This window comes from Scophthalmus maximus, chromosome 17 (genome assembly GCF_022379125.1).
Source record: "Scophthalmus maximus strain ysfricsl-2021 chromosome 17, ASM2237912v1, whole genome shotgun sequence".
Lineage (NCBI taxonomy): Eukaryota > Metazoa > Chordata > Actinopteri > Pleuronectiformes > Scophthalmidae > Scophthalmus > Scophthalmus maximus.
Window position 1 is genome coordinate 822,224 of NC_061531.1, and position 27,920 is coordinate 850,143.

General features: G+C 41.7%; 1 protein-coding gene across 1 annotated transcript; it reads left to right on the top strand.

Annotated features, from left to right (window-relative positions):
- On the top strand, nt 1-27,920 carry LOC118289368 (sodium- and chloride-dependent GABA transporter 3-like). The gene is made up of 14 exons (XM_035616326.2): nt 1-130; nt 17,006-17,140; nt 18,574-18,711; nt 21,250-21,361; nt 21,518-21,650; nt 23,696-23,830; nt 24,051-24,154; nt 24,463-24,587; nt 24,723-24,835; nt 25,274-25,411; nt 25,529-25,631; nt 26,827-26,927; nt 27,215-27,382; nt 27,518-27,920. Exons 1-14 carry the CDS (start codon nt 1-3, stop codon nt 27,629-27,631), a joined length of 1,749 nt encoding a protein of 582 aa, XP_035472219.1. The 3' UTR covers nt 27,632-27,920.

The window sequence follows — 27,920 nt, forward strand, 5'->3', positions numbered from 1 at the left end:
ATGGACACCAAAGTGGAAAAGAGGGAACACTGGGGGAAGAAAAGGGAATATATTCTGGCAGTAGCAGGCAATGTGGTGGGCCTGGGCAATGTGTGGAGATTCCCCTACCTGTGCTACAAGAATGGAGGAGGTAAGCTGGAGGACACAAAGTTTGACTAAAATTAACAGCGTATATGTCATATTCTTTTCTTTGGCATTACTAACATGAGATAAATTATGGATATATTTTGTGACTCCATCCAGAGGAAGATGTTAATAAAAAGTTAAGTGAAGCTAAGAAAGTGCCAAATATTTCCAACAGTCTGTTTTTGTTGATAATGTTATCCGCACTTGCTGGATGCTGGATATCAACTCTCTCAATTAATCCTGGGTTTTCCTATCATGTTACGGGCACGTTCATGTGGAATAGGCGGAGTCATTAATTACAAGCGACGTCGTCAGAAGAACCATGAATAAAGTTCTGAATGTTACAAGAAAAATATGCTGATACCAGCAGGGGAATTCTTAAAACGACATTAAAAGGGACATTCTCCAAAGTGAAATGTAATTACTGTATATGATCAAATCACTAAAACAGGAAAGAACCACTAAAAATATTTTTCAAAATATAAAGTCAGCCTAAAAATATATTTTAAATAAACACAGGAATTTGTCAAGTTTACAGGGTTCGTACGGGTGCTTGCGATCCCTGAAAATGCTTGAATTTTAAAGTTGTGTTTTCAAGTTCTGAAAAGTGTTTGAATTTTGCATAGAGTGCTTGAAAATGCTTAAATTGTATCTGATGTTTTTTTCTACAACAAATAGCTATGTGACTGAATAGTTTGCTTATAAGGCAGAGTCTGTTTTCATGTGTGACCCCGCCTCCTGAAGACACACTGAGTCAGAGATCATTGCACCAACATGTCGGGACGTTGTTTTAATGAGCGTTGGCTGGAAAGACCAGGACCAAATCCACAATGGCGGAGTCTGCGCTCTTGAGTCACATGAAAGGTATGTCGTAATACAGCATTTTGGAGTTGGACAACATTACACGTTGTTGCTAATTTGTTTATGCTAACCACTAGCTGGCGAACTTGCAGGCTAAATGATTGAGAGGCACTGTGTGTGATAATGTGGCAATGCTTCTATTGCATGTCAATTATGGCACACTCATTAATGGAATATTAAGTGAACATAGTCAACGTTACTTCACAGTATCGGTAAAGTTAGTAACTTCCTGCAACTGAAAGCAACTGAAAAATTGGGCTAACAGCGAACGTTAGCCCAATGCATAACTAGCCAACTTATATATGCTGTACCGTAGCAAAGTTGTAATCAGTCATTACTTTATATTTTCATGTGATTTGCAATCAAGTCTTGACTTGGTTTCTTTGGGAACACCAGTGGGTTTGATAAATACCTGGAAGAATCCTCATCCTCCCTGGGGTTCTTATGCTATGTATATGTGGGTATTTAGCAGAGATGATAACCTTGCTGGTATGAGACCCACATATACACTGCTCGCTACTCCAGTCGACAAATGCATATACAAATAAATGGAGAAGAAAAAGCACAATTTCTCTTTTCAAGAATATCAGGCAGGTACTTGTGCACTGTCAAAGTCTTCTGACCTGGAATGTAGTGACAGTTGCAGATGTCATTGGCTCAAAGACTTACTGTATGTTAGTTATTACCATGAAAAGATTCAACGCTTTAATGTTGACCATTGAGGGTGTCTACCATAAAACATGCAGCAACAAAGTTGATTGACAAATATCATTTTCAGCACATTGCTGATAATTTTATTGACAAAAATATTTCTCCTATTTTTGATGTAATTTAGGAAAAACGTATCAAGATCTGATGAGAAGACTTCTAAATCAAGGTTCTGCAGTGGTGGATTCTTTTTCCAACAGAAACGCAACACAGCAGAGCTACATCCACGTCAACAACCAGCAGTGTAGAGAGTGACAGTGCAGTGGAAGCAGCCAGTGGAGTAGCACCAGGAGTCACCCTTCTACCATCCACATGGTTCTTTAATCCATATCAAACAACCAGCAGGACCACAAGCACCATCAAATCTTTTGTTAGCTCTCATCCAACACTTAAATAGAGGTATGCATATAATGCAACTTTTGGCCTAACCTGGTTTGCCCAATATTATTTTTACACTATTTTGTGTTGTCAATGCTCTGTTTGTCAACTCAGGTTGTTTTGTTTTGATTTGCACAATACTGTGTAAGGTCAATGAGCCGATTGAGAGCCTGACTCAAAGATAAATGTTTTTTCAAATTTTCAGTTAAAAATTTGTTGAAAGTGGTCAAAGCTTGAAAATCGACCTTGAAAAGGGCCTGAACTTGACTTTGGAAGAGGTACATGAAACCTGAGTTTACTATTTATTGAATATTTATGATCTTTTGTTTGACAATGATCAAACTATTAAGCTGAAGTGATGTCAGACTGTTTCCGCAGCTGAAGCAGAGAAGAGAAGTGATGTGTGATGAGGTGAATCAGACATGTTCCTTCATAATCATCAGATATGTTGCACAGTGTGTCATTTTTCTTATAAAAGATTTATATTTATCGTCACACATATTATTTCCGAGTTGCAGTGATAGAAAGTAAAACACTGTCAGGGATTCTGTTGGGAATCAAATAATCTTTATTGAATTCAACTGAAGATCTAATATTACTTAGGCTATATTTATTTAGTGTGATAAACTCTCCGTGTGTTTATTAGAAGCTCTGTTTTTAAACTAACATGGCTAAAGGGGATGTGTTCAGCAGCGCAAGCCTTTGCAGTGTATATTGGGCGCACATTGATTATGAGTTGATACTCAAGGACATTTTTACGGTGAAATGTCACGCTGTGGCAGCAGGAAGTTAGGGAGGCTTTTAAATTCATGAGGAAAGTGTTTTTGTCACGTGTACGCAAGAATCTTAATTAAAAGCCAATATGATTGAGATGTTATCACATGCAGGCTACAAAATGTGAAAATTACTTGAATTAAAGTCTACACATGCCTCCATTTCAATCAATCACTCCGTAACTCTCTGATAACAAATGAGGATATCCCCCTAAAGCACTTAGACTCTACGAGTATGATGCTGGTGTGTTAAGTATTTACTTTATACCTCACACAAATACCCCGAACTGTTTTGGTTTAACTGAGCTAAAAAAAGTGAATCAACTATTGTTCTATCTATATATCTACTGTTAGAAATGACGTGTATAAGTATGGATCTCTAATGCCCCTTTGTAAAGCTCCTTTGCGCAAATCTTCATTCAGCTTCAGTCTTTATCCTCCAAAAATGGTGCCACCTCTGTGTTGGTCTTTACAAACATGGATCATAGAAGCCAAAGACAAGTTCCCTAACAATGACCACACCTCTCAGTTAGGAATAACCATGTTTATTTAGATGTACGAATGTTGAGATGATGTAAAAGAGGAAAAGGAGGAGGGAGGACAGGATGAAAGGTTGAGGGAGGAAATGACGAAGGGTCATGAATGAATGAATTAAGCTTAATGCGATAGATAGATAGATATAGATAAATACTTTATTCATCCCAAGCTGGGAATTTCTGGTGTAGCAGCAGCACGTTTCACACAACACACAAAATATATACAATATTTACACAATGAATTTAAAATATACGAATTGGCAAAAAAAAAAAAAATGAAATTAAGAATAATAAATTCACAAAATTTACATGAAGTATTGACAGTGGAACAAGGTCTATCTGTCAGCCAGAGGTGAGGTGTTGTATAGTTTTATGGCTTGTGGCAGGAAAGATTTCCTGTAACGGTCCTTGTGACAGAGAAGCTGAATCAGCCTATTATACCTCTTTCACACTAAAATTACCGCGTAGACCCAGGTTTTTTTTTTAATCGGCAATTGGCCTCTTTCACACTGCGAGCAGACCAGGGTCTGATGATTGTGTAGTGACAGTTGGCGGCCATAGATGGCGGTAGAGAGCGGTGCGCGCCGTAAAACAAAGAAGAAGAACAGTGTAGTAAACAACAGAAAGTATGGTCGCCAGTGAGCCGGTGGTCACCGCTACCTTCCATCTTGTACTTGTCACTCTTTCAAAGTTTACAAGCTTTGTCACGAGCCAAGCCTGGCCTTTTAAGCAGGTGGCCTTATGGGTTGTGAAGTGTGTGTATGAGAGAAGAAGAAGGTTGGCCTGTTGTTGTGTACGTAGCTGCAGCCACAAGGAGAATGGGCTCTGCACATCCTCCATGTTACCGACAGTTTATGGCCACTGTGTAATGAGAGACTGCCTGATGAGGCCTTGTATGTCCGCCAAAGGGTTGAAATAAAGTGCCCCGTTCTAAAGCTCATCGATGATCTGGATTGTGTTAGTTGTTACCACCAATGACCCAAAGCTAGGCTGAGCGAGTTAGCTACATGCGAGAGGTCTCTTAACTACAGCTGGTGAGGTAACAGCAGTTACCGACGGAGGAGTCAAGCCTGCGTTGCGTCCGTCATCGCGCAAATTAGCGGGTTCACCCGGGTGTGAGGTTCACATCAATGCTGATCGGAGGTGAAGCCGATTAATTCCCGGGTTGATTGCAGAGTCATTTGACCTGGGGCTGAATGCCGATTAAACGTTTTCACACTGCAGAAAACGCCGGGTGTTAGGGGGTTTAAAAGGGTTTTTTGGCCAGTGTGAAAGGGGCTTCAGAGAAGGAGCTCTGCTGTCTGTCCAGTGTGAGGTGGAGAGGATGATCCGGGTTATCCATGAGGGACAATATGGACCTATTACGGAGCCAGCTTTCCTGATCAGTTTGTTAAATCTGTTCATGTCGCTGGCCGCGATGCTGCTCCCCCAGCAGACCACAGTGAAGAACAGTACACTGGTAACAACAGACAGATAGGACATCTCCAACATCCTGCTGCACACATTGAAGGATCTCAGCTTCCTCAGGAAGAAGAGTCTGCTCATCCCCTTCTTGTACACAGTCAGGCTGTTGCTTTTCCATTTCAGTCAGTTGTCGATGTTGACTCCGAGTTACTTGTAGTCCTCCACTGTCTCTACCTCCTCCCCCAGAATGAAAAGGGGTTGTGAAGCTTTTCTCTTCCTCCTGAAGTCGATCACCATCTCTCTGGTCTTGTCTACATTCAGCAGCAGGTGATTTGTTCCCGCCCACTCCACAAAACCGTCCACCAGCGCTCTGTACTCTCACTCCTGTCCATCCCGTATACACCCAACCACTGCAGAGTCATCAGAGAACTTCTTCAAGTGGCACAACTCAGAGTTGTACTTAAATTCAGTGGTGTATACGGTGAACAGGAAAGGAGACAGCACAGTCCCCAGTGGAGCTCCTGAACCACTCACCACCATGTCAGACAGAACACGGCCCAGTCGTACAAACTGCGGCCTGCCTGTCAGGTAGTTAGTGATCCAGGTACGCGCCAACACCCATCAACTGCAGCTTGTCACCCAGTAGCAGTGGCTGGATGGTGTTGAAAGCACTGGAGAAATCAAAGAAAGTGATTCTCACAGTGCTGCCAACACCATCCAGATGCGAATGGGCCCGCTGCAGCAGATAGATGACAGCTTCGTCCACACCCAGAAGAGGCTGATAGGCAAACTGTTGAGGGATGGTCACCTTTAAAGTGTTTAATCTCTTCATGGTAATAACTGACATCCAATGGAAACTGGGATGGGGAGTTTAACACTTGCATTAATATAATTTACATAGTTCTAAAGATCTTTCTCAAGTTGGTTGCGGTCTTGTCTATTAAATTGTGTCTGGATTACCTTCCTTGTGCATATCTGCGTAGTTAAATTACTTTCTTGTTATCTAAATTGTTTGTAGTCTGGTTTTTACTATTCACTCAACTTCCTGATCATCCTGTCTGCTCCTTGCTTGATTACCCATACCTGACCTAATGTGTCAAACCTGTATCTCATTGTCTCCGCTCCCTTTAGTATTTAAGCTCTGTGTTTTCCTCTCTTATTTGACAGTTTTTTCTTGTTCACCAGTGTCCTGCTTAGCAGCCTCATGTGTGGCCGGTCTCAGGGGGATGTGTCAGGACTGAGGCACGGGCTGGGGTGGCCCTTGGCCACTCAAGCCTCTTCCACCTTGACTAAACTTGTCCCGCCGCTTTGCATCCAGCTGACTCTTCAGGTTGTCCGTGATTGCTCATACATGGCTGAGGCCGGCAACACTCCAAAGCACCTGGCACATTGCGAGCACAGTGGTGAGCCTCCTATTCCTAATATGGCATTTTGGTAGCACCAGGCCCAAACTTGGCAGACGCCAAAGCCCGGTCCACGAGCCTTGGCAGCGCTTGGCCTTGTCGAATTGCGAGGGGACAGGTTCCTGATCTGGCTGCATATCAATATTCGGAGCTGCCACTGCCCTACTGAAAATCTCCGTTCATTTTACTTCATTACTGTGCCCTGTTGCCCCAGAGGGAACATATCATCCTCCTCTGATGATATGGCTAAAGCAGCTTAAATAGAGCGCGCAATATGAGCTTTTCCAATTGAATGTGTGGGAGAGGATCAGCTGAGCCATCAACTGATGTGAGCTGGCATCAGTGGTAGTACTGTAGTAGATTTTGGGAGTATCTATACATTACTTGAGTTTTAATTTTTATTTCAACTTTTACTTAAATACATTATAAAGAAGAACTACATACTTTTACTCCACTACATTATCATAGAACTCATTCATTAATCACAACCTGATATTAATTATACTGTCAATGATCACAACTGGCTTTTAAAGAGACAAATATAGTTGTAGGTTAAATCAAAAGTTTTACTAACAACACACACCAAGAAAGAAATCATCATAACCACCAAAACAATAGCAAAAAGGCTCAAATAAAAGCAAATCATGGACCAAATCCACAATTCAAAACCATTCCAACACATCCTTTAAAACATAGTACCACAGTAGGCTATATCATAACACATATTTAATGTATTGTTTTGTCACTCACCATTCTTGTTAGTTCTTGGTAAGGAATGTGTTGCCCCTGGTAGCGGTGCGTTTTATAAACTGGTCCGCGATTGTTTCCAGGTTCCTACTCCTTGACAATGTCTTGTGATAGTTCAGTATTGCAACGTGGTTCAGCCTTGCTTGCCCCATTGTGGACCGCAGATAGGTTTTCAGGCGCCGGAGTCCAGAAAATGACCACTCTGAAGTGCTTGATGTTACAGGGACAGTCAGGGCAAGTTTCACAAGTTTTGTGACCTCTGGCAACAGTGTTCTCAAATACTCCCCCTGATCCCCTTTGAGAAAGTTGACTACATCCTGAAAAGTAGCAACTCCTCGCTGTGTTGCTATGTCCATGCACATATGACGATGAGTCTGGTTTCATCCAAATCATCCCGGTGAAACCGTATGATCTTGCAGTTGCCTTTTCCAGTGACAAATTCCTCAACATCTTGCATGTGTTTGAATGCAGAAGGACTAAATCTCCAATCCAGGGATGCTGATGCTGTGTCCATAACCTGGAAGTGCTGTTGTCGGTACAGTTCTTCTGGTGTCTTAAAGCTGTGCAGCGGCGCACCTGCGTCTTCCAATCGGCGGGGAATTTTTCTTGGTCTGGGCAAAACCGGGCTTTCCAAACCCAAGTCATCGGCTGCTGCAGTAGTGTTTTCCCAAAATTCAGTGAATCCTTCCCGAAGAGCCTTCATGTCACCTCTGATTGTGTCAATCATTTCCCTCGCGCTCTGTCTGTGGAGCTGATGCTTTTGGAGAGCAATGTTGACCGTTTCCATGCAAGAGAAGAAGTTAAGCATGAGTTTCAAAGAAAAAAAAGTCCTGAATTTCTGCAGGTGCACAGACAGTCCACTGGCTTTACCCCCTGCATCACCTTTTTCGTTTGAACTCAGGTCCTCTAGAAAGTCAATCAACGCACTGTAGTTTGAGGCAATGGATTGCAAAGAGACCGCCTTCACAGTCCAGCGCGTCGGACACAGAGGCTTCAAAGATGGTGCTTCTTTACCTTGAAACATTTGGAACCAGGCGAGACGTTTCGGTGAATTTCTGAGCAGGGTTATCAATTCACGAATGAGAGTCATAAAGTTGCGACATGCTGGGATGTTTTGGGCGACGTCATGCACAACCAAATTCACCAGATGTGCGGTGCAGTGCACATACTGTGCTCGGGGTTCCTGTTCCAGCACGCGCGCTTGGGTGCGCTGGGGTTTTATGGGCCAGATGACCCCCTGGGGTCTGGGGCACACAGTGACCAATGGCAGCTGGAGCTTGGAGGAGAGTTCACACCAAGGTGTGATAAGTGAAGCATTCTGGGCATCAGAGTTTTCCAGTCTGTTCCTTTGTCTTTGGAACAAAGGACCAAATGATCAGGTCCTCCACTTTGTGAAGCACTACACGTCCCTCACGTTGTTCTGCTGGAGTTTGGCCTCCAGCTTCCTCCTTTAAGAGTCTTTACTCCCCCTCAGCTTCTCCCTCAGCTCGTGCTGCAGCCCCCTCAGCTAGAGTCTGTCCCCCGACCTGAAGGCTTTCTTCTTCTTGTTAAGAAGTTCTTTCAGGTCACTATCAGTCAGTCATGTTGTTGATGTCCTCCCCATGTAGTTCACATAGCACATCCCACTCCGTAGACTCAAAGCAGTCCTACAGTGCCTCATTGGCCTCCTGAGTCCACTTCCTCACTGTCTTAGTGAACACAGGCTGCCGCTGGACAAGAGGGACATATTTTCATAGAGTCATCAGGACAAGGTTGTGATGAGATCTGCCGATTGGGGGGAGGGCGGTGACACTGTGTGCATCTTTGGTGTTTGCATACAGGAGGTCCAGTGTTCCGTTTTCCCTGGTGGGGCAGTCAACATTCTGATGAAAGTTTTGGAGTGTTTTGTCCAGTGTTGCATGGTTGAAATCCCCAGTAATAACCATGGGCTGCTGCGTCTGTAGACGTGAGACTGTGGCGTCTATGACGTCAGCAGCTACCTCCGCATCAGCTGATGGAGGAATGTAAACAGCGATCTTCATGGCAGACGTAAACTCCCTCGGCAGATAGTACGGACGCAGCCCGGCGGCCAGCAGTTCAATGTCCGGGCTGCAGAGACGCTCCTTCACGGTTACATGTCCGGGATTACACCACGGTGCAGCCACGTCTCCATAAAGCTCCAGGCTTCACTTCATATTCCCTCTGGGTCTTGATAAGCATGCCCAGCTCGTCCGTCTTATTCCCAAGAGACCGTACGTTCCCCATGATCACCGCTGGAACGGCTGGTTTATGTTTACTCCTATTTGCTTTACGTTTAGCTCCCGCTCTGCAACCCCGGCGTCTCCTCCGCGACCAGCTGGTCACGTGTGTAAACAAGGCACCCGCTGCCCTGTGCGTGGCTCCCCGTTACCAAGAGTAAAGAAAGTAGCAGTGAAACAGCGAGAAACGTTCTGAAACAGACACCAGCCATTGTTGTCATCACTATTGCAGTGGTCCCAAAGATTTAGAAATAAAAAAGTACAAAAAGGCAAATAAAAGACATAAAAAAGTTCTAAACACCGTGAGCTGCTGCAACAGGCTGCCACCTAGCACAGCGCCACTTCAGGGATTCCCTATTTGGAGGGGGAGGAGGCGGCTACGATTTGAAATGGATGAAGGTATGGAGTATGATACTGGGGAATCGCAGATTTGAGCAGAAGTTAGACTCAGGAATTGAATGGGCATATCTGGTGATGCTGGACAGAGATAAGACCTTGAGTGAAGGGAAAGAATGCTAAGAGAGGCATGGAGCTTAGTGGAAGTTACAACCGTTCGGTTAAGAGATCGTGCAGGGAGTGACAGTCTAAATGCAACTGTAATTTTATGAAATGAACATGATGTGATGAGGAAGACTTGAAACTGCGATTGAAACCATAAACACCTCGGGAAAATGTGTAGAAGGAAAGTAGGAAATGTAGGATGTTAGCCGATAGAACCGTTGAGGGCAGAAACGAGACAAGACGAAGGGATGAAGGGATGCATGTTCTCGGTTGTTTGTGATTGGGGGAAGACAAAGGAGGGCTGCGTGTGCTCGGGTTGTTTGCAAGTGAGGGAAGACAGAGGAAAAAAGACTGATTGGAAAGAGGAAGCGTTTGTGAGAATATGATGGGACTTGGCCCTAAATGGAGCTGATGAGAAAACCCCCAAAATGCGCTGTCATCGGGTGTGCAATGCTTGGAACCCGGAAGTGCGCTGGAGGCTCGCGGAACCCGACTGATGTTTTTTCTGAGAATCGGTGAAAAGTTTGAATGTCTTTGCCTTTTGTTGGAGTGTTGGAAGGGTAGTTCGTCTAGCAGAGTGTCCTATGCGAGTGACTGTTGGTTTGGATCTGTTTGGAGGTTAGGGGAGGCCAGAGTGTAGGCATGTTGGATTCGTGTAGCTGCGGCAACCAGATGGTGAGGGTAATGCTCCGAGCGTTGGGCAGTAAGGATTTTCGATCGCATGCGAGAGAGCAAGTGAGGTGGGAGAACAGGAGATGAGGAAGATACTGGGACTTCGGGAGTGTCCTGAGCATGTTGCATGTCTGACACTGTTCATGTGAGAACTGAGTCAAAGAGAGAGGAAACGGATCAAGGGAGCTTAAGTACTTTCCGTGCAGAAATGAGGTGTGTTTGAGGCGTGGTCTTTTAGTACAGTGAGGTTTAACAAAAGAATTCAGATTTAACTTTCATTTATTACTTTATAGCAAGCACAATCACATAATTAAAAAATAGGTTCTATCGGGAGTTCAATTTCAATTCAATTCAATTTTATTTGTATAGCGCCATATCACAACATACATTGTCTCAAGGCACTTTACATAGTGAGGTCAATATTACAATATTAAAGGGAAAACCCAACAAATCCCACAATGAGCAAAGCACTTGGCGACGGTGGAGAGAAAAAACTCCATTTTAACAGGAAGAAATCTCTGACAGAACCGGACTCAGTTGTGGGCGGTCATCTGTCTCGACCGGTTGGGGTGAGGAGAGAAATGAGGAAGAGAGGAGAGGTGAGCAGAAAGAGGGAGGGGGGAGAGACAGTAGGAGAGAAGAGAGAGAGAGGACAGTTGTACAACTGCCGCTTAAATCTCTACCAGACTGATACTTATAATTAAAAAATACAATTATGTTGTTGTTATTATTAGTGATGATATTAATATTAATATTAATAATGACAATAATAATGACGGGTTTGGGTTCTGCAGCTCTGGGGTCAGAGATACACTAGGAGAGATAGAAAACACAAACAGGGTTAGTGACATGTACTGTAAACATATCGGGGGATAGGGGGGTAGTATAACAGTTGCTTTAATTTCTACCAGACTGATACTTATGGAGTCACGTGACGCGGTTGGTAAAGATGGATGCCTGAACCGAGGCTCCGACTAGCATCATTCTATTTATCCTGTAACTATTGTTTTAAATAGGGATAAAGACGTGTTTTACACTTTTTAAACTTTTCTGATCATATAAGATGTCTAAGCAGCTGAAAAGTGGGGACATCAAGAAACATATGTTGCAGTCTCAGCCACACCAAGAGGACGACGGCGGCTGCTCTGGAGGCCATAATGCGTCGGCACTTGTTGGTCAGGATATTGCTAACATTTACACCGCACTGCAAAAAATACCCAATGATTTAGCCAGCCTCGAGGACATTGGCACTGCAAAAAATACCCAACGATTTAGCCAGCCTCGAGGACATTGGCACTGCAAAAATACCAAACGATTTAGCCAGCCTCGAGGACATTCGCACTGCAAAAAATACCCAACGATTTAGCCAGCCGAGGACATTCGTCGTACCACAGCCTCGGTTAATGGTAAATTAACCTCATTGATATCGCGAATGGGAGATGTGGAGAAAAGAGTGGAATGGCTGGAGGATGCAGATAAAGAAAGGCAGGTGTCACTAGCAGCCGACCCCAGGGCTACAAAGGCGGAGGTGGACGACCTCCGCGATAAACTTGAAGATATGGAGAACCGCAACAGGCGCAATAATCCACGTGTGGTGGGTGTCCCAGAAGGTCAAGAACGCGGGGATATGGTGGTGTTTGTGCAGAAACTACTGACATCTGTGCTCGACTGGGAGGAAGACGCGCAGCCACCGGAGATCGACCGGGCGCACAGAGCCCCCGACACCACGACCAAACCCGGGGGAGAGACCGCAAACAATCCTGGTTTGCTTTCTGCGCTCAGCCGACAGAGAGCTCATCTGAGCTGAGCTAGGAAGGCAACCGCATTATGATCTTCCCTGATTTTTCACAAGCCAAGCAGCTGAAACGAGATAAATTCCGTGAATGTAAGAAGGCCTTACACGAGCGCAACATGAAGTTCGCTCTCCTCTACCCTGCCGGACGACCAAGGTACGTTTGAACCGTTTGTTTTTTTGGTACAATTGACACAGGCAGGAACCAGAAACGGGTTGTTTTTTTCGTTTTTAGCCGAGAAAAACAAAAACAAGAATTTAGCTCGATTTCTTGTTTCACTCTTCTTACTGATGAACATGTATACCACCCGATGTTCCATTTTCATTGGTGGGCGGGTCTACTGTGCCCCCTTACTTCTGATTGGCTAGAAAGATGCCCTCAATTGCTCAGCACCATTTCTCGAAAATGAAACACGGGGTAAGTTTCCCTCAGGATGTCCAGTGGACAGTGAAGTCTGTTTTCAATCATTAGAAAGATCACTGGCGTCGATGGAACCAAAGGTAGTTGCGGTAGACGCCCAGCAGGTGTCGCCCCGTGAGGACCTCCTCATCAATAGGTTTTGTGACATAAATTTTCTCCAAAAAATAGAAATGTGGCTATAAAAATAGAAATGTGTCTATATTGACAGCTAGACAGAAAAAGGCTGTAGCTGCTATCCATGCATACTTACCTGATGCGATTTTGAATTTCAGTGAAGAAATGATATCTTGGTATGTATAAAATGAAATGAAATATCTGTACATTTGCCTGTTTGAACATACAACCGACACACATTCAAACTGTTTTGAATTCATTGTGAAGACAGAAAATGTAGTTATATATAGCATATATATATAACAAAAATCTGTATGCAATGTGATAACAGATTGGTACAATGAATGAATTCAGTTGAATAGACCCCATTGATTAGATCTCCTTTTATTTATTTATTTTTCAGACTGGACCTGCATATGGAAGAACAATGATGACTGGTTACCTGGCCTCAAAACGAATCAGAGCATCAGAGGGGCGTGTTGGTCGTGCCCTCAGACATATTAACCAGCCATACCCCGCAGATCGGTGTAATGTAGGTGTTATTAAAAAGGCTTATACACTGTATTGTGCTGGAGATTGCTGTGACAACATAGAACAATAACTTGTTTTGTTTTTATTCATCAGAGATCAAGGAACTTAAATCCAGTGCCATATAGTGCAGAGTATGTGGGTCACAAATTGCACCTCGACCAAAATGAGAAATTGCTGATGTTCTGGGTGACCCATGTCCTTGCTGTTGATGGTTTCTCCAGCAAAAATGTCAGCCACTCCACCATGCCAGTGAAAAACAACCTGACCATTTATCAAGAGGTTTACAGGGAATTTTCAGTGTTCTGCTCCGTTGTAATATGTTAACAAACCGCAGACATTAAATCACTATTAACCATTAAGTAAAAAATAAAACACATTGGCTGATAGCAGCTGTAGTTTTACCACGCCTTACCTGGGAAGTGATGATTGATTCTAAAATGAATACTTTGCCATACATAACTAGGTAATTGCATAATCAGATCAATACATTAACTGAAAATGTATTATGTGTTGCAAATATGAAATTGAGTAAATGTAACACTTGTGTATTGCTGATTTGCAGAGGTAATGTCCTACAATATGGTATGTGGGCCCGGCCTCAACACAGCTACATGTGAGACGGACTTTGGAAACTGTAGACGTTCTTCTTTTCTCTTTTTTTTTCTCTCTCTCCTTGTGCACTTATTTTAATTTTATTTTTTCTTGTCCTTTATTTTCCCTCTCCATTCCCCTCGCTCGTAAAAATGTGTGAATCTATGGACCAGCCACTGAAGTCCCCCTATTTTATTTTAATATTTTATTGTATAGGCAGTGACCTCAAGTTGTTTTTTTTCATGTCATGGGGGGTTAGTCACTTAGTCAGTCGACGATCATGGACTGTCAAGAGTGTTCTGTTCAAGGGAGAAGCGCAGGGTTCAGTGTTACGCGCTATGTCCGGGTGGGGGGGTTGTTTGGGATGGAAGGGTTTGACCAGGTTATGTATCATAACCATATAGTGGTGGGGTAGCTGTTTCTTTTGTGTATGTATTTTTAACACGTGCGTATGGGAGGGGCCTAGGACATCCAATTAAAAGGAAAAAGATATTTTCCTACAGGAAACACACCTCTCCGCTGAAGCATCTGAGAAATTGTGTAGAGACTGGGTGAGCCATGTTTATTTCAGTGTAGGATCCAGCCGAAGCTGTGTGGTTGTGACACTTATTAATTGTGTCATTCTGAACTTCTTAAATGAGAAACAGAAAGAATATATATTTTGGCTGAGAAACAAATCAATCTCACCTAACTGCAGCAAACACAAACCAGAATTCATTTGTATATATATATAACATTTGTTCCCTAAACCCAATGGGTCCACATGACCAGGGGCAGACATAACCTGTGCCTGAGCCAACTCAACACTTATGATGCCTTGAGTGTGTCATCCCCTAAACAAACAGACTAAAACTCCACAACTCCACATGCCTTAATTTTGTCTTTAGTGATGATTAGCAAACAGAGCTTCCAAACATTCAAACTAAATGTGATGGATTCTGGTTTTATGCAGAATCAGTATATTGAGGAGAAGAGAGATGATCAATAAATTTTTACTCTGTGTACTGCCACAAACACAATATTCTGAAAATCGTCCTTCACATTGCATATTTTAACCCAAATATTCTCACGTGGCTCAGACTTACATTGTAGATCCAAGCTCCGTATGTACCACTTAGAGAGACATAACCCTGACCATGAGACTTTAAGGTGCTGATTGTTAATCTTTGTTATGACTATACTCTAAAGAACCATTGTTTGTAGTTCTTACTGTACGTGCTTCTCTGCAATTCTGTTACAGCAGTCACTCACCCAGAACCCTGTAAGGTTAAGACAACTAATATAAAAGAACCAAAATCAAGGCAATTAAATGTGGACTATGACATATTAACTCATGCTCATCTATAACCTTTACTCAAAACAAACTCATTACTCAACAACTACTACTATTGTTATTATTATCATTATTATTATTAGTAGTAGTATTAATAGTGGTGGTGGTAGTCGTAGTACTATTAATTGGTGCCTTTATCATTGCTGTTGTCATTATAAAAACCATTACACTTATGTATTGTTGTGGGAAAATACTTCATGAGGAGGAACTATGTTTTGGGGTGGATGATTTTATTGAGTGTGGCTCTGCCCCAACTGCCCATATGGACGGGCCACACCTTCTAATGAACAGAGAGAGACTTAATAATCAGGAGCTGGAGATTCTCAAAAGCCCTCATTGTGGACTCAACAAATGGTTTGTATTGAGTATGCTCACAATTTTTCCTCAACTGGACGTTTTCCCTTTCATGTGAATGGCTATCAAGGGGGTTACCATTACCTTCCGTTACGACTCCCAGCCAGACTCTTTCTTTCAGTGCCAGATTTAAATTGTTAGCTCAGTTTGCAAGCTCTCTCGTTTCTCCTAGTGTTGCTTCCTATGGGCTTTTGTTTGATTACCTTGTTTTAGATTTTCCCCTACACCATGCCTGTTTTTAATTACCTTTGTTGGGCTGACTACCTGTTTGTTACCTTAGGAACTCAAGTAAAGACTTTGCTACACCTGGTCTACTGTATAATCTTCGTTTGAATCCTTGTAACCATTGTAAAAATTGAAATGAATTGAATTGTTACAAAACCAAAGCAGTTACATATTGTTAATTACAGTTAGGTAAAGTTTAACTCAATCAATGACAATGTCAGCCAGTCAGATTTGTCAATGACTTTGATCTGGACTGAAAAATCGAATGAAATGTTATGAGAATCTGTTTCACACAGTTATGTTTGCTGGGAGTATGTGTTTGCTGGCTTTGTCTGCTTGTGTGGTGTGGCTGGCCTCAGGCCTCCTCATTCTTCAGCCAACACTCCTGCACACCTAAGCTGCAGCAATCAACCAATCCTCCTTAATCAGACATTATATTATTGCTGACTCAACTACCACTCTGCAAGAACGCTGTTCAACCTAGTGGATCACCTGCTATGTCTGTGTACTTGCTGTGCTTAGCCGTCATACCACTGCCTGTCTCCATATCCTTTGTTACCAGCACTAAACCCTTGGCCCCTTCTGGCTGCTGACAGCAGCCCAACATCTCCATCTCAGTATCCCCTGCTGCCATGAGTTCAATCACTCTGCTCTACTCAGCCTGCACACTCTGTTCATGTAGAAATCTCATTCGGACACCAAACTTTGTGTATCAGTATTTTGTTAGTGACCTGGGTTGTTGATAGCCAGCCTGCAAACATGTCAGGAGGGCATTTTTGATTTGATAGATTTTATACTCCTGAATATTTTTACTTTGTTCTCTTGAGCTTGGGTTCAGTACATTGTTTCCTGCCATTCAATGCAAAAGAACAATGTTCCCCTCAGGATAAATTGTAATAACTCTGCTGATGCTCTGACTTCCCATCCAGTCATCAACAATACCTAATTAATTTATACATTTTTCCTTACAAATTACAAAAGCATGCTAAGTTGTGCAGACGACTTTGGTAAAAATAATATTTACTGTAGGACATTTTATTTTGACAAAAGGACACATGTTATCACCCCTTCACATATTTTTTTTTATCATTAACTGTTAATTACAAAAACATTTCCTGCATATCAGAAAGTCTTACCGATTGTGAATTGGATTAGAATTGAAAGCAATTGTAGATTAAGTGTGAAATCAAATGACAGAATATTAACCAGCAGTGGTTGGATGGATGTCACATTGTTTCAGAGTCATCACTGTCACTCATTTTATCATCAGCTGATGTTGTGTATTTCTTTGTGCCCAGGTGTCTTCCTGTTGCCTTACCTCTTCTTTGCTTTGCTGTGTGGTGTACCACTGTTCCTGCTGGAGACTGTGATTGGTCAGTACACACAGGAAGGCGCCATCACCTGTTGGACCAAGATCTGCCCACTATCAATAGGTAGTCATTATTTCTGTCTATATCTCCAGAGTAAAAACCACTGGTACTCGCCTACCGGGCTCCAAATGGTACAAGCCCTTCCTACATCCAGAAAATGATCAAACGTTACACCCCAGCCCGTCCACTCCACTTTGCTACTGCCAAACGGCTTGCTACTCACTCACTGCGAGGGGCCGGGCAACCACCACTCATCTAAATCCCGTCTGCTTTCTGTCCTGGTTCCTCAATGATGGAACGAGCTCCACATTGACATCAGGAGAGCAGAATCCCTTCAATGTTTTCGTCGCAGACTGAAAACTCACCTGTTCAGACTTTACCTCAGTCCCTGAATTTATTACATTAAACAAAAAAAAATAACAACAAAAAAGCACTTAATTACAAATAAGCACTTGACGCGATTTTTGCCTATTTGATAAATGTTCATGTATTCTTGCACTTTTGTGTAATATCTTAATGGTTGAATGGACTTATTGTAAGTTGCTTTGGACAAAAGCCTCTGCTAAATGAATCTAATGTAATGTTAAAAAACCTCCAAACTATGATATGTATATTATATGATCATAATATTCAAAGTCAAATGGTAAATGGACTGTATTTTAAATCGCAATTTTCTAGTCTAATTGACCACTCAAAGTGCTTTACAGTACAAGAGACATTCACCCATTCACACTCATTCATAAAGCGGTTTTATGTGTCGTGCTTTTTCTGTCACATTCATACACTGTTGGAAGAGCCATCAGAGGCAATTCAGGGTTAAGTGGCTTGCCCAAGGACACATCGGCATGCGGACTAGGGGAAGCTGGGCTCAAAACCACCAACCTTCATGTTAGTGGACCAACTCTACCTCCTGAGCCACGGTGGCCCCACAAAATCAAGAAATGTCATTCACAATTCCCTATATCTTATTATCATCATTAGCAATTCATCTGCAGATAATATATTATAAAATGAGACTAGAGAATAGTGAAAAATCTCATAATTGTCATAATATCCAACAGGCCAAGATGATGTCTTCAAATATCTTGTTTTACAGCACAGCCAAAAATTCATAAATATTCACAGTCTTCAAATACTGAAACTGAACAACAAGTGTTTGACACGTTTTTTATGACCATCTAATAGATTTATTGACTCATAGTTGTATCTCTATTTTCCCTTCGCAAATTTATATAACAGCCTTAACAGGCTGGAGGCTATATCTGATGTTTACATTTTAGATTTAAAAGATGGGACTTGACACATTTTGCAATGTTCAAATACTCAAACTTACTTTGTATATGTCCATATACCTATGGGTGCACACATAATACATACTTTGCAATGTATCAATGGTTGTGAGCAGTATTATCACAGATACAGAGGTGTCATATTTCTCTGTTGTACAATGGGGCTTGAACTATGGTACTGTATTTAGGATTCTTTTCTCCTTCCAGGAGCTGGCTATTCTATCATTGTGATCCAGCTGTATGCCACCATCTACATCATGATCCTGGCCTGGTCCCTCCTCTACCTCATCTACTGTTTCAGAGGCACTCTACCCTGGGCTACCTGCAACAATCCTTGGAACACAGGTCAGCATGTTTTTTACAATTGATATGTACGACGATTCGTCCACAACTCAGATAGGCATATTTAGATATCAGTTTATAGACTCTAGCCTATGTACAGATGGACGACATGACAGCTCCCCAAAAGCAGCCAACTCATCTTGGTGGCTGGCTACAGTATAGATGATAAACTCTGCCTCCTTCATAGTGGCTGGTACATGGACCATAGGTCAAAGAACACATTTGGTGAAGTCACGGTCATGCATGACATTACTGATATCAAAAACTTGATTTCAACTTGTTTCATTGTGACTAGTAAGAATTTATATGTTAGATATCTATAACAATAGTCTGAATAGTCAAAACCTTAACTTAAATTTTTGTCAATAAAGTTTTGTCATCTCAAATCTCCAGTGTTATACATCTGTAATTCAATTTTGGTTAGTAAAATTCCAACTACCTTTGCCATTCATGTGTGTGAGGTTTCTACAATTCAGTGGAATCATGACTTTAATTAACTTTAATTCCAGTTTTAGATATCTACAATTAAATTCTGACATGTCATAATTCAAGTGCATCGTATCTACAACACCATTCTGACTAGTTCAAACCTTATTTAAGGTATATTGAGTAGAGGCAAATTAAATATAAAATGGCTACATAATTTATAAGTAGTAAGTTGTTTTTCAAATAAACTGCTGGAAAGGACAAAATGTAATTTTTTTCTTTTTATTTGATTAATCATTTTTTAATCGAAAAAAGAATTGACAGATTAATCAATTATCAAAATAGTTGTTAGTTGCAGACCTAGATGCAATAGCGTCCCGTCGTCATAAATTCTAGAGGGGCAGACACTGGCTCCAGGCACTCAATTGATAGCCATGCCCATTTTTCATATGGTTATTTGAATAATTAAGTATATTACACATACCTATTAATAGACAGTACATAAACATACCAGCCAGCACCAAATATAATGCTGCAGTAGTCAATACAATTCAAAGATAAAAGACTATAACCAGTGTGCGTGACAAAAAAACACCCACTATAAACACGGTTGAACAACAGAGAAAATAAGATAAATGTGACATTTTTTGAGGAGCTGAAACATATAAAGTGTATGAGCATATACAAAAGTAAATAAAATAGGCCTGCTACTGTCATGTCACCGTCTCATCCTGCAACCTCACCTGGAAGTCGCCTCGCTGATCTTTCAGATGCGCAAATGTTTCGATCACAGCTTTTTTGAAATCAGGAATGTCATGTGTCAGTTGCTTTTCAATCAACAGCATTGTTAATGCATTTGATCTGTCCTGTGAGGTGGCATTTCATCATATTTCTACAGTCTTAGACACAGCAGGCGCTGTGTTGCTGCTGGTCGCTATTTCTGCAGGAAGTGTTAACATGCGCACTAATTCAGAAAAGAGTAGTGAGCCTTGGGGCAGGATTCATTCCTGCCACAATGAGCCTCAATTCCATCATGTATTGAAGCCAGATTCGAGCCACCAACGGGAGCCAGTGCAAGGTGCGGAGAAGCGGTGTCATGTGGGAGAACTTTGGTTCAGCCGGTCCGCTGCATTCTGGAAGAGCTGCAGAGGTGGGATGGTGCAAGCCTACAGACCAGCTAGAAAGAGTAGTTGAGGCATGAGATGACAAGAGCCTGTACTAATGCCTGTGTCGCCTTCTCGGTAAAGAACGGACGTATTGTCCTGATGATGGAGGATGAATCTGCAGGAGCGGGTCGTCACTACGATGTTGGCAGGAAAGCACAGCTGGTCATCCGGTTTCACACCCAGGTTCTTTGTAGTTTGACCTGGAGTCAACAAAGAGTTTGCGGTATATTAACGACTCATTTATGAATTTATTATAATTTTCTGTTACCGTCCTTTGTAGTTTCCATAGATACGCAACAAGTGAATAGGAAGATGAATTTTATTGTGACAGTTTTCAGTTGTAAATAAATGGATAACATTAGAGCAACATGGTTGTTTTAACGTTGCCGTTTTAACCGAGCCGAATCAACATATAATACAGTCTATTGTCGTCCTTGAAAAGTGGTTAAAGAAAGTAGTAAGTTTAAATGAAGAATAAGTAGAATGTAGAACAAAGATAGCCACAACATTAAGTAAGACAGCATGCCCATGAGCAAGACGACCGCATCACCGTGACATGGCAATAACTGAAAAAGAAGGGGTCAAAACACAGAAACTAATACAAACGGTGAAACACACTGTTCATTCATCATCGGCATGTCCAGAGTGTCACCGCTGAAAGAGACAACAATCCCGAGACTGGATTTAACAGCAGCTGCCTTTGGTATAAAAATGGAGAGAGACTCATGAGAAAGGTGCTGCAAATCTACGAATACAGTGGGATTCATCAACATAGGACGCAGGTGCAAACAATTCTGCAGCTGCTTTTTAAAACGTCATTGACCTGACGTAGAGTTTTCTTAGGAATTCTGTTAAGTACAGCTTTAAGGACACACAAACTTATACTTATATTAAAACTTATTAAGATATTGGTGAATGAGGCCTGTTATTTCTGTTTTCCTATCAACAGACAGATGTGTGGACCATACCTCTGAAAACTGGACTGCTATACACAGTGGCAACCAGACAGTAAACTGGACATCCGGAAATTTCACCAAGTCTTCAGTCTCTGAGTTCTGGGAGTGAGTCAGTTTTGTCACACCAAGTTGGATATGATCTACACCAAGCTCATTATAAATTACATAGGGCGACATAAATTGATCAAGTACATTCTGTCCTTGTTGAAAACAGCAAATCTTAACACGTCTGACCACCACGTACTGTCTGTATCTGAACAGGAGGGGAGTGTTGTCCATGTCTGGGGGGATAGATGAGGTTGGCACAGTAAAGTGGGAGCTGCTGCTTTGCCTCCTGGCCTGTTGGGTGGCCTGCTACTTCTGCATCTGGAAAGGTGTCCGCTCCACAGGAAAGGTACACAAGCTAGATCAGGCTTGATTGGTATAAAACTAGTTTATATTCTCAGAATTGTCTTTGACATTTTGGAAGAGATTTTATGGTCGCTGGTGTTGTATGGTTAAGGTTATAAAAGCCCTCCCTTTCAGGCTTTGTCTCATGCACCGCACCTAAACAAATATGACCTCAAGGAAGGAACTGAGTTTTAAAGAAACATCAATACTGATGAGAATAGTTACTGTCGACACTGGTGCACACTGAGTCACGTACTGCTGGTACTGTCATGTCTCATGTCTCTTATTATTTCAGTTGTTTTTTTGTTACTCACCTTTTCTGTTGTTTCAGATCCTGCCACTGTGTTTTCCGCTTTTGCTACTGTCTGACTGCCCTAACCAGTCAAAGCACAGTCTGCATTACCAACAGTCACCTGAGCTGAACAGTTCACATCACCTGCAAAACTCATTCCAAACAACACAACGTTTCACACACGTCTCAAAACAGGCTCAGTGCAGCGAAACACTTTGAACAATCATTTTGAGACAACACACACTGTCACTCAGAACACACTGAGGGTAAAAACACTACCATCAAACACCAATACAGAAATTAGAATCTTTTATGCCTTACAGTTTGAATAATTTGAGTGACTTCACACAAATCAATATTTTCTTTCAAGAAAAGAGTGAAATTCTTTCACACAGAACTTTTTATTTACCAGTTTTTTAGGTAAACAAGAAGGAATGAATATCAAGAGATAAGATATATGTACTCTATGTACATGAACATTTATCAAATAGGCAAAAATCGCGTCAAGTGCTTATTTGTAATTAAGTGCTTTTTTGTTGTTATTTTTTTTGTTTAATGTAATAAATTCCCGGACTGCGGTGAAGTCTGAACAAGTGAGTTTTCAGTCTGCGACGAAAACATTGAAGGGATTCTGCTCTCCTGATGTCAATGTGGAGCTCGTTCCATCATTGAGGAACCAGGACAGAAAACAGACAGGATATATGTATTTTCATTTTGTCTGTAGTAATTTACGTAATTACTGGGGAAAAAAGTACGTTATAGTAACAAAGAATTGTGGGGCTAACCCTGCCTCTCTCCAGCATCAGGCCACAAGTTTTCATCAACATCATACTGGATGTCGTCTCTTGCCATGCACCTCAGGAAAACTTTCTGGAGTGCCGTTTACAGTCAAAACTGTTAGTATATTTAAAGAAATCAATTCCTGTAATGTTATCATTTATGTATTTACGGATGTGTCTCTCACGTGTTTGTTCGGTGGAAAATTCACATTACAGATGCAACTGTAGATCTTTGCAGATTGTGTTGCACCCTCAACCCTGCCTCCCTCAATGTGAGACCATGATTCACAACATGGTCAATACGTGTAGCCATTATTTCATCAGAAATTACAGCAGGTTGTCTTCTTCTACGTATTCACGCAGCCACACTCTGCCTGCCTCTCTTCTCCTTCCACAAACCTGCCTTTGTCCATTTCCAAGAAAACTCTCTGTGAGCTTTTCCCAGAGAACAGTGTGGACACGCTTTCTCATTCACTTGAATGGGAAAGCGTGTCCACACTTTTCACTGGTACTGTATGTGTTCACTAACAAGTCTAAAGCAAGACATCTGCTTAGGCTTTCAGCTGAAATTGCAATCAGCAGTGTTTGAAATGCACCAGACTGAAATCCATTCTGTTTTGAATGTGTTGTTAACAGCTTGACAGCAGTGTGTTAGCATTTGAACAAAGTGCTGTTAATCCACATTATTGTGCAGATTATGATTGAAGTCATGGTATAATTTTCTAGACTTTTGAAAGCTGTTCAAGCAATGGAAAACGAATTCTACAGTTTGGTCCACATGAACTGCTGCTGTGCAGACTGTGGTTAGAGTTTTGCGCGTGGCACCAGTTGTGCCCACTGTTGTTTAGCAATCGCAAAAAAAAATGTGTTACTGACAGTGCATGGACTTGAAACGTGGACTTGAAACGTTCTTAAAAATACTCAAAGAAATAACCAACACTAACAGGTGCATAACCCCATCAATAATTTAAATTCCAGGTGGTGTATGTCACAGCATTGTTCCCCTATGTTATGCTGGCCATCCTGCTGGTGAGGGGGTTAACTCTGCCAGGAGCCTGGCACGGTGTGGTCTACTACCTGTATCCAGAACCTTCTCGTCTGGCAGACATTCAGGTGAGACACCTTGGCTATATCATGAAGCTTTACAATGTTTTGTCTGAGAGGTGGCATTTGTGAAAACACTGATGCCATGTGACTAATAGATGTGTTTAATGTTGTACAGTCAAACCTTGGGCCAATTATTGTTGTTGAAGAATAAAGAATGTAGATAAAAAAACAGCAACTACTGTGACACACATGACCTTACACATGGTTTTTCACCTTTGAAAATCAGATATGGATGGAAGCCTGTGGTCAGGTCTTCTTCTCCTATGGAGTATCAGCAGGGACCTTAATCACTCTGAGCAGCTATAACAAATTCAAGAACAACTGTTACAGGTAAACCATGTGATCAGTGGTTCCACCAACACATTGATGAAGTTGTGTAATTGTAGTATTGCTCAAAAGTCTAAACATTCAACAACAGTCCATATTTCCTGTCTGTCTCTACTGTTGCAATCAAAGGTACAAAATACACAAAAAATGTATGAAAAAATAATTAAGAACTTATCTCTGTATCATAACAATACAGGAGAAATAATAAATGGATGCAGTGCAGCTCAAATCTGCTCTCTTGTTTTTATGTGTGTGTGTTTTTTGTGTGTGTGTCTGTGTGTGTGTGTGTGTGTGTGCCTGGGTGCATGCAGGGACAGTCTATTGTTGTGTGTACTCAACAACGGTACCAGCTTCATTGCCGGCTTTGCAGTTTTCTCAGTTCTGGGCTTCATGGCCCATTCCCAAGGAATTCCCATCGACATAGTTGTCCATTCAGGTATGATTTATAGCTCAAAGCTACTGTCTCTGTTAAACTAAACTTACCTAGCCTCACAATTTGCTACAAAGGGAAAAAGATCTAAAACAAAGCAAATGGTGAAGATGAATTCAAATGTCTCCACTTTCCTCCCAGGACCTGGGCTGGCGTTCATAGCATTTCCTCAGGCTGTCGCCATGATGCCTCTGCCTCAGTTGTGGGCTGTCTGCTTCTTCATCATGCTCATTATGTTGGGGCTGGACACAACGGTAAGATAAGGAGGACCTCTCAATTGAAGGAGAAAGTGGTATAAGATGACCCACTGTTTTCTATCACTTATTTTAATCATGCTTGGTGTGTGGCTACAAAGTAAATGTCCTCATCTGGGATTTCAGGCCTTTGTCACGTTGTCTTCCAATGAAGGTTGATGGATGTGGTGCTGTAAACCCATCTGAGCGCAGCAAAGTAGCTGCTGAATGTTCCCATGTTTCTTTCATTTTATATTCATTCATTTTTTTTGCTAGTGTGCAAGCCTGGGCGCATAATCCCCATCCATGCTGCTGGGTGTGTGGTCCAAATCCAACAGTCATGTTCTATTGGTGTATGCTTTAAATTGTGCTTGGTTAATTATTTACTGGTTATTTTTTTAATGCATGTTTGATAAAGTGATGACGTTTTTCTTCTTTCTGTCTGTTTATGTGAGATAGTTTACAGGACTGGAAGCTATCACATCATCAGTGATTGACATCTTCCCAGGAACGATGGGCAAACCCTGGCGTAGAGAAATCTTCCTTCTCCTCTTCTGCTCTGTCTGCTTCATCATACAGATCCTCCTCACCACTAAGGTAGTACACAATGGCAAAACCTTACCCAAACACAACACCTAACACTCACACAATTCTAATGGTGGAGGACTATATACATTTTAAATGTATTGCATGTCCATGTTCCTTGTTTTCCAGGGAGGAATCTATCTGTTCCAGCTGGTTGATTACTATGGTGCTAATGGAGCATGTTTATTATTTGTGGCTCTGGTCCAGTGTGTCGCAGTTGGGTGGTCCTTTGGTAAGTGTTACCTGTGATGGATGCCTAATTATGTGCTTAAAATGGGGGATCACACTTGGAAAGTCACATCATTTGCAGGAGCCTGGGGGTCCTCCCCCAGAAAAATATATATAATATGCACTTGTCTAGATTATATAAATTGAGGTTGCTTTGAAAACCAAGAATACTTTAACAACAGCACAGTTTGATGCACCAGGACAGGAAATTATGAGAGGAATGCATATTTCATATTTGAAGCCATAATAAAATGCATAAAAAACATTTTGTATTCTTAAAATGGTAGTAGGGGGGACTTCCAGGTTGGCGGGTTGATGGAGTAGACATGGCTTGAGTGTCATTTGACCTTTCAAAGCCCCTTCATCTCCATCTGGTATGAAACCTGCAATGTTTCAGAATGGAAGGCCCTGCAGAAGGTGGTGAAGCCACAAGCCTCACTGGTTCCCCTCTCCCATCCATCGAGAATATCGCCCACACCCGCCACCTGTCCAAAGCCACCAGGATCATACAAAACCCCACCCATCACAACCACAGACTGTTCACCCTTCTGCCCTCAGGAAAGAGGTACAGGTCCATATGCAGCAGAACATTCAGGTTCTGCAAAAGCTTCTTCCAAACTGCAATAAGACTTTTAAATGTTTACAAAATCCCCCTACTCACCTATCAGTGCATCCATGGCAATGTCCCTCCTTACCTGAAAGATCTACTCACCACAAACCTCCTCACCCAACATCCACTCTGGAAACCAAACCATGGGGGATTGAGCCTTCTGCTCAGCCGCTCCTCGCCTGTGGAATTCCCTTCCAGACCACCTGAGGGCTCCACAAAGCACTCTCTCTTTTAAAAGGGTCTGAAAACCTTTCGTTTTAAACGAGCATTCCCCTAAAGTCTGTACTTTTTCTCCCACCGATGTTTTTTATTTTTAAACCTATTTTTTAAAATTTCTTTTATCTTGTTTCTACTCTGTAGCACTTTGAGATTGATTTTAGAAATGAAAAGTGCTCTATAAACGCAATTTATTATTATTATTATTAAGTCATGTGGTGGAGGGCGCAAGTGGGATGATACCTTTTTTCTTTGTTGTTGTTTAATGATTTTTTATTTTATTTTCTTTCATTAAAAAATGTAATGAAACATTCTGTCAAACAATGGTCTGTCCTTTTAAACTATTAACACACTGACTATATTTATCATTCAGGGGCTGAACGGTTATGTGATGCAGTTGAAGATATGACAGGACAGAGGCCAGGGATTTTTTTCAAACTGTGCTGGCGTTATTTCACCCCTCTGATCTGCATGGTGAGTTAAACACTCTGAACAGCTGCTGGAGTCTGAAGCAAAGAAGATAAGAGCTGCAGCAATTACTAAATTATTTTGCATGGACAATTAATAATTTTGACACCAGGCCAAAACCTGTATCAGCTAACATTTCAGTATCAGCTTGCCTCATTTTATAAGCAACACAACATTCAATCCAAAAGAAAACAGTAAAAGAAAATGTGTACTTCCATTAGACTGGGAGATTCCATGGTGTTAGTTCAGTGTGCCTGTCCACACAAGTGGGTTTTTTGTGTGTTTTCCTTCAGGTTTGCTTCATAGGCTTATTTGTGGACTACAAGCCCCTGACATCTGGGGACTATGTGTACCCAGACTGGGCCTACTATCTGGGCTGGGCCATGGCCCTATCCTCTATAGTTCTGACACCCCTCTGGGCTATTGGCAAGATCTGCCTCACCAAGGGCTCCCTCAGACAGGTAAGAGCGCCAATACATCTGGCCAAATTTTTCATTCTGCTTTATTGTAATGTATTTTAATCAGCCGGATATGTATATTATATTAATTTGATGATCATTGTGTTGTTTAATTGTTGAATCCTCTGCCCTCAACAGCGTCTTTTGGTCCTTTGGCATCCTTTTAGTGACCCCGTTGGTCCCAAGACAAACAAAGAAAGTCTCCTGAATGACACAGAGATGAAACCAATGTCAGTCCCTCTCATGTCATGAGTTTGTATGTACTGTAGGTCTGTATCTGTATATACCCAGAGTATTTCTGAAATGTTGTAAAAGAAAAGCGTATTACATCAGACAATGTGAAAGTACTTTGCATAATACTATGAAAACATCCTAGGATCCTTATATAATATCTTTACACATTTGCTCTTTACATTTATTATATGGGCATGTTTTAGCAATATGATATACCGACAGTGTGCTATGTCAGTATTATGTAATATGAGTTGTCGTTTTTGTCCTTGCATTTATTCAATTAAATATAGACGGATGTGCCTATTTA